General features: G+C 44.5%; 1 protein-coding gene across 1 annotated transcript; it reads right to left on the reverse strand.

Annotated features, from left to right (window-relative positions):
• Positions 1–320: 320 nt before the first annotated feature.
• Positions 321–2,213, reverse strand: LOC105362744 (transcription factor Sp5). The gene is made up of 3 exons (XM_011500232.1): positions 1,964–2,213; positions 521–1,524; positions 321–417 (listed from the first exon to the last, which is right to left on the reverse strand). The coding sequence occupies exons 1-3, from the start codon at positions 1,988–1,990 to the stop codon at positions 321–323; spliced, it is 1,128 nt and encodes a 375-aa protein (XP_011498534.1). The 5' UTR covers positions 1,991–2,213.
• Between the last annotated feature and the right edge of the window lie 5,725 nt (positions 2,214–7,938).

Genomic DNA, 7,938 nt, shown 5'->3' on the forward strand with positions numbered 1-7,938 from the left:
TATGTACATTGTTAACCTATTTACAATCTCGGTCTACATATCTCTCTATCTCGTTTCTTTAATTTTTTACTCACACGTCCGCGCATACCCATTCTCTCTCTCTCTCTCTCTCTCTCTCTCTCTCTCTCTCTCTCTCTCTATGTATTGTCCTCTAATATACATACATCGATAGCTTACGTACATATTGACCTCCAAGTTATAGCCGATACTTACATGCTACTCAGGAACTGAAGAAGGAGGTCAATTTTTATTATAATCGCTCTCGCCCTACACACGTGCTACTACTACTACTACTAATATTTAAAAACACTAAGCCGGGATCATGGAGCTGTGTAACATTTGATGATGATTAAGATGATTGAGGTGATAATGTCCGGTGACGTGTGAAACAGGGTACTGCAATTGGGGCTGTTGTAACTGTAGAAGTTGTTGTTGTTGTTGTTGTTGTTGTTGTTGTTGTTGTTGCTGCTGCTGCTGCTGTTGTTGTTGTCGTTGTTGTTGTCGTTGTTGTTGTTGATGCTGATTCTGTTGCGGTTGTTGTTGCTGCTGTTGCTGCTGCTGCTGTTGCGAAACGATTGTCGGACTCTGTGACTTATGCTTGAGATCCTTGAGGTCGGGGAGGCTGTTCTCCTTGTTGCTGGCAGCAGCGACGGCCTCCTTCTTGGCGCTCTTCCTCTTCTGGTTCTCGTGCGTCTTGATGTGCTTGGTGAGGTGGTCGCTCCTCATGAACCTCTTGGCGCAGGTCGGGCAAGAGAAGCGCTTCTCGCCGGTGTGGGTGCGCAGATGCCTCTGTAGCTCGTCGCTCCTGGTGAACTTCTTGCCGCAGAAGGGCCAGTTGCATGGGAAGGGCCGCTCGCCCGTGTGCCAGCGCAGATGGGCTTTAAGGTGCGAGGTTTTCCCGTAAATTTTACCGCAGCCAGGCACGTGGCAAACGTGCTGACGCTTGCCGTCGCTACCAAGCTGGGCCATGCCACCGTCGACTTGACAGTTGGGACAACGGCAACGCGTCGACTTCCTGACCGCGGCCGCCTTCGACTCGACTTCCACGACGACGCCGAGGACGTGATCAGCGGGCGGGCTCAACGGCCACTGGTATGCCGAGAGCTGGGACTGCGGGCTAGCCGGGAGCTCCGGTGGCGTGGGCGGCAGCGAGTAATGCTGGATCTGGGAAAGGCCACTGGGAAGTTGGGACTGGACGGACCAGGTCGGCGTCACGGAGCTCGCGGACGTATAGGCGGGTGCGGCAAGGCCCTCGGGCATCTGGCCGTGAACGCTGCTGGCGGTTGGGAACCAGTAGGCCGAGGGCTGCCCGCCCTGGTTCAGACTCATGTGGTGATGATGGTGGTGGTGATGGAGTTGACCGGAGCTTACGGAGCTGCCGTAGGCCTGATAGTGGAGGCCCGCTGCTGCAGCGTTGTTAAAGTCCATCGCTGGGTGATGGTGGTGATGCTGCTGATGCATCGACATCGACATAGAGGAGATGGGGGCCATGCCTGGCATGGGCGATATCGTGGGCATGCACATCTGGAATCGCAGAGAGAAAGTAAGAACGATCGGTTGCGTTGTGACGAAGGTGATGATGGACAATGTCGTGCGCCGTTGTTTACGTCTCGTGCGTAATTTGAAAGGCAAACGGAATGATCGAGATCCCTAGCGTAACGCGTTTGTCTCTGTTGTTCCATCAAATGCTTATTTTTTGTTTTTTTTTTATTTCTTTCTTTTTTTTCTTTTTTTTTTTTTTTTGTCTTTTTGGCTCTTATTTTTAATATTTCATAGAAGACAAGCAGTTGAAGGAAAAGCCGATGAATTTAATGGGATTATAGTGTCGCGACAAGGAATAATGAATGACGTTCGGAAGCTCGGGGTAGGATGACAACAGCTCTTATTGGCTGGATATTATGTTATAAAAGGGCAACTGTCACAGACACGCGTAAAAATAAATTCGCTGATATGAAACACACACCTGTTGATACTGCATAACTTGCGCCATTGTGCACACGATGAGTGCGGGTTTATAAAAATGCCGTTGTCACTTTCCAAGCAATTCTTTGGATGATAGAACTCAAGCACAATTGTCGTAATACCATCGACGTAAGAAAATCCAACTACGAGTACAACTATTTCCTCCACATAGGGATGATAATACTCAAAATTCACTTTTAGCACTGTATTTTAATGATCGGACTATCCGTATAATGTCTCTCTCTCTCTCTCTCTCTCTCTCTCTCTCTCTTCCTCTCTATCTCTGTCTCTCTGACTATCTCTCCCTCTCCGAGAATCCGTGCTCTTTCCTCGGGCGCTTGCCGGATAATTGCTGGTTGGCGAGCGTGTCGCCTCGGTTTTAATAACCGAGTGGACAAGGAGAGTCGCTGCAGCAGCCGCCAAGGAGGAGTAGGAGAGAGGGAGGTAGAGGAAGGGAGGCGACAGGACTCTAGGCTGCACGAAAATCAAGGCCCCGAGCAGGGGAGTGGGGAGAGCGGTGCCGATCTATAGGCCTCGCCTGGGCCAGTACGAGAAAATGGCTGCGCATGCGCTATCCCCACCGTCGTATCCGATTGCTCGTACACGCGGACTCATAAATCAAGTCTCCGGTAGTGTGGCTGTGGGAGAAGGAAGGAGAGACAGAGGAGCAGAGAAGAATGCCGGTTCCTTTTGTGGTCTACAGCGCACCCGTGGCTGTTGTTTCTCTTTCTTTCACCGTATGTACTTGCCTAGGAGCATTTCTCAGGAATGCTCAGTCTCCCTTTTCTTTCGCCTACCCTTATACGATTCAACCCCTCCTCCCTCCCCCCCCCCCCCCCCCCCCCCCCCCCCCCCCCCCCCCCCCCCCCCCCCCCCCCCCCCCCCCCCCAGTCTCCCTTTTCTTTCGCCTACCCTTATACGATTCAACCCCTCCGCCCTCCGCCGCCCCCCCCTCCCCCCTCACGCCGTCATCCCAACCCCATACCCCATACCTCATACCCCCTACCCGCTACCACCTACCACCTACCCTCACCCAACTCCACCGCGCACCAATCCAACAATTCCACCCCACTACCCCACATCTCTTCTATATCTTATTTGATCTCACACTTCTACTACTTCATCTTCTTCCTCTTGTCTGCTTGTTTATCTTCCTTCACCACCTTCACAATAACGATGCAGTCCCGGTTTTTTTTTTTTCCGTTTTTTTTTTCGCGTTTAGCCGATCGACTGAGCGCGCGAGAATACGGTTTTTGTCACCGAGTGTGATTATGAGTCGGCTCCGATCTGCCTCCCGACCGGGCCATCATCGACGCTCGACAATGAGTCGATTTTCATGGTCGTAAAAATGCTTGGGCAGCCGTAAGAAAATACACGGCCGAGAGAGAAACTCGTTGAATTATGGACGGTTATACAGTGTAAGCCCAAGTAATAGAGTGTCTAATGCGTAGGAGGTAACGTGTGGGAAAATAAAGTTTTAAAGGCACTCCTACTACTAATTTAGGGGGAGGTAAGTTATAAAATTTCGCGATATAAGTGTCGAATTCTGCGGCATTACCGTTCCCGTTTAACGGACGCTCGCAGTATAATTCGCCATTGTGAAAGTACGAATCGAGCGACCAACTACTTTGAATATTATAATATTCATATTTTTTGCAGAATCGCCGCTCGAAGATTTGTACGGATGCCAACCTAATAATATTAACGAATAATAATGATTGTGAGGTACCGCCCAAGCTCGCAATCCCAGCCGTGCATACATAATTACTTCTATTGAAAATTAGATTGAGTAATAGTAATTATTCTGAGAAAGTACATGTCTATACCTGTATATACAGGTAAGTATTTATATATTGGGTGTTTGTAAATATTCTTGTTTACCTGTCGACGAGTACTGTAATTCGTAATGAAGGTAGAGACGATTTTCTGGTATGAAAGTTGTTAGATTTGTCTGTTCGTCGAAACAGCCATTGTTACAATCGGATATGAACAATATTTATTACTTCTGAGCCATGATTTCTGACCATGCCAATTTATAACAATTTAATACTTTAAGATAATGAAAAATATAATAAATAAATAAGGCTATTATCATTTGGAAGAGTTATTTAAGTCGATAATAGTGGAGCGACGGTTAAGCAATTAATTTTTTTTCAACTACATTTCCACCCACGTCGTCTAAAATATGAATTTCACATGAACACGTGGAAATGCGCCTTTGAATGCTCGAGTCGTCAACGTTGCATCGACGCTGATTCCCGCGTGTAAGTGGTTGCGATAAGGGATGGACGACCGAGCATTTTATGACTATGCACCGCGTACGTGCAAAAGGTCGGTCGGAATTTACGAAACACCATGTGCCAAAGTGCACATAATAATATATCTTTATCGGATATTAAATTGAAATTATCGCTCCATTTTCAACAGTGAGGGTGCTGCGATTACAAATACTTTTCTGAAAAAGGCTCGGCGCGTGCTTAATAATGAAATGAAATTAAATATGGAAAGAGAACTGTGATATTTTATGCTTCGGAAAATTAGTTATTAGTTCCGAGTGCAACGACACACCGTTATATTTTATAATTACATATGCCGAACAAATGTATTCTAAAATTTTCAACAACTTTTTTTTTCTTTTTTTTCTTTTTTTGTACATTAAATTGGTAAATGTATGATTAATGTTTCGAAACTTTTCCATTCTATAATTATTGTCAATGTTAGAGATTAAAGCTAGAGAAGAGTAAGATAAACTGCAAATATTTATAATGATATGATGAAACGAAATGGAAAGAATACCCTTTATCGCGATACCCCTTATTTAAAAATCACATTAAGAATGCACTCTCGTAAAAAATATCTTACTTGTTCGCTGAAAAATGGAGGTCTGTATTGAAAAAAAAAAAAAAAAAAAAAAAAAAAAAAAAAAAAAAAAAAAAAAAAAAAAAAAAAAAAAAAAAGGAACGAATAAATAAAAATAAAAATAAAAATAAAAAAAAAAAAGAGGATTCATTTCACTAAGTATAATTATTGGACGAGTTGCAATTTAATAAGCGTACAATATTGTCGATTTGCAATTCACCTTTGTTTATATTACGGAGAAATTGTGCTTTACTCGTATTGCTTTTATCGTGTACGCGGGTTATAATTACATCCGCAAACTTGCTGCAACTACACAAATGAAAAAGGGGTAATTTCATTAAGGTAACGCAATGTAAAAAGAAAGAAATGAAGAAGAGGAAAAAAAAAATTAAATAAAAGAGGAATGTTTTTCGTAGATGGATAAGTAAGTCTCGATAACCGACAATTTTCCTTTCTTTTATTAATGGCTTTTCCTAGATACCAATGATTATTCATAATCAACATTTTACGTCTGTTTACCCTTATCAACGTCACTTTTATTAACTCCACAAGAAAATATCGATTAACCGAATGACGAGACGTTCGATCATTCTTCCATAATATGATATATCAGCATAAACACTTGCGTCCTTTGTCCTTTTCTTACCTTTAAAACAGTTCCTAACACACGTAGCTACATAAAAAGCAAAATATCTATAATTACGATTATCTATAAAATGAAAATGAGCAATTGACGAGTTGTGAATTAGGTGTGTTTGTCAATTAATTTGTTATGCGCGCGATGAAATATATTTCTCTATCTCTCGTCGTACGTGCCCAAGTCCTTAACAAAAAATTCTCTTTTATAATGCACAATCGTTATGAAATCGTTGGAGCCTCGACCGAATACCTTTTGATAATAAGGAAACAGTCGCTATCGGGGATGAAAGTGTTGTCTCACCACGAATAACTTTCTAAATAGTTTTTATAAAAATTCCTTGCACCTTTGTAGCTTTGAATGAAGAAAAATGAGAGGAAAACATGACGCGGTGAAATTCCTTCGACTGTCAATCTTACCCTTAAAAATCCAACCCTAAACAAAACTTCCGCTATTTTCGCCGCTTTACTCGTGCTCTTGACTACGTCGCCCTTTTAACAAAATATCCGAGACAAGTCCGAACTCGGCAAGGGGTCGCTTTTCGCTTTTACAGTTTTCCTCCGTCGGCTCTCGTCTTTCCCTTTATTCCGCGTGCGAGTCTACGCTCCACACTTTTCTCTGCGGCTTATTATTTACTTTCGCGCTACAATCGAGAACGTCGTAAAAGCTAATTTGTCTAGTCCCCGCGTCGTATCTGTGTCAAGGCCAACATTTCGGCCATAGCGTTTTCCTCTTTCTTCCTCGCTCCTTCTTAGCTCACCCGCGCTCATCTAGCGCCTCCAGCTCGCTTACTCCAACGCCACATCCCACGAATATCTCGCCTCGATCGCCATTCGATTATTTTTCTTCCGCTCTACGCGCTTGGCTTATTTATTTTAATTACGGCTGTCAAAATAACTCGCTGCGCACGAGAACCCGGGCGGGGGCAGGGGATATCCTGGTAACAAATGGACACAATTGGGCACCGTACGACGTAAGACTCGTCAAAAACGAAACACGAACTCTCCCTACGTCAATCCCGCTCTTGTTCTTTTCTTTTTGATATTTTTCCTACCAGTGTCTTTGTTCGAAGGATGTTGTTATGATTTGCACGGATGACTTTGTCTCCTTAAAACCATCGCGAGAATGTAGTTTGGCACGCTGCCGTGAGCTTCCGTGATTATTTCCAGCATCGTGTATCTCGCTTATCAATTGCACTCGCCAAACAAAACAAAACAAAACGAAAAAAACAAAAAACAAAAAAACAAAACAATAATAAAAAAAGATATAAATATAATCGACAAAATAAGCAACAAGTTTTATTCATAAATAAATTGGTGAATATTTGTAAAATTTGTCACAACGAGCTACCATTTACACATATCAACAGAATCTTATCCAATGGTCGTGCAAATTACGTTGGCTCCAAGCGTCCAATTCGATCAATCTGCATTGTTTTGCTTTTTACTTTCTCGTTATAGTCGGCGGAACGCATCGATTACATCCATTGTGACATTGTGCTCGGGGAAAATGGAACGAGCGTCTTCCGAGACGTGGCAATTAACAATAGTGGCAATTAATAATAATCCATGGGTCGCGTGTCATGGGCACATTGATTCCTCGTCCCAATAAACTCGAGGCAACTAACCCCACGGGCCTTCGCATTAAGCGACTGGCGATTCGAGATTTTGGTTGAACAAGGACCGGTCGATTGGACGCCTGACTCGCGAGACAAGGAAGGTCCTTCCTTCCAACGCGAAGCCTTCGTCGAACAACGTGTGCATCAGCCACCAGTCTTATCCCTCGACGCATTGTCTGGGTGTCTCGCGCTTAATCATCGGTCCTCGGTTCCGTGGTAATGGGTGGGTGCGATGCCGATAAGTAGCCCCGCAGGTCCGGAAGCAAGCCCACTTGGTTATCTCTACAGAGGCGAAATCACCGAAAAGCCCATTGGATTTGCCGCGATAAGTCGTGTAATCTCGCCCCCCCCCCTCTCTCCCTCGACTCTCGATCCCTGACCCCCACCCCACGGGAAAACTCCGGATAATTGATTATTTCTATTATCTACATTGGCGTAAGATCTCGCTGCCAAAACATGACCGCTTCGAAAGAGAAAGGCCGCGTCTCCAAGGATTTCACGCTCCTAATAAGATTGTGCGCGCTGCAATAATAACGACGGGGGTAGAGTGAGGAGCGAGAGAGAGAGAGAGAGAGAGAGAGAGTGAAAGAGAGAGAGAGAGAGAGAGAGTGAGAGGACCATTTAAGCTGGTGGATATCGGAGAGAAAGGATGAAAGAGAGGAGAGACAGTGGTAGCCAAATCATCGATCATCGAATGGATTCTTGCGCTACTTAGTTAGAGAAAAATACTCAGGGGAGCCTCGCCTCCGCCTCTTGTTTGTTCAATTCATTCGCGAGAGAAGCGGCCACTGGCGACCGCCTCGCCTTCCTTTCATCCTTTCATCGGGCAGATGCACATAAGACCCGAGTTTGGCGAGCGAGA

This window comes from Ceratosolen solmsi, unplaced genomic scaffold, assembly GCF_000503995.2.
Source record: "Ceratosolen solmsi marchali unplaced genomic scaffold, CerSol_1.0 scaffold41, whole genome shotgun sequence".
Taxonomy (NCBI): domain Eukaryota; kingdom Metazoa; phylum Arthropoda; class Insecta; order Hymenoptera; family Agaonidae; genus Ceratosolen; species Ceratosolen solmsi.

Excerpts from the sequence above, each read along its gene's own strand:
- LOC105362744 (XM_011500232.1), bottom strand. The coding sequence starts at position 1,990 with ATGGCGCAAGTTATGCAGTATCAACAG. Across the intron at positions 1,525-1,963 it reads AAGTTATGCAGTATCAACAG|ATGTGCATGCCCACGATATC; the intron begins GTGTGTGTTTCA and ends CTGCGATTCCAG. Across the intron at positions 418-520 it reads CAACAACCGCAACAGAATCA|TTACAACAGCCCCAATTGCA; the intron begins GCATCAACAACA and ends CAACTTCTACAG.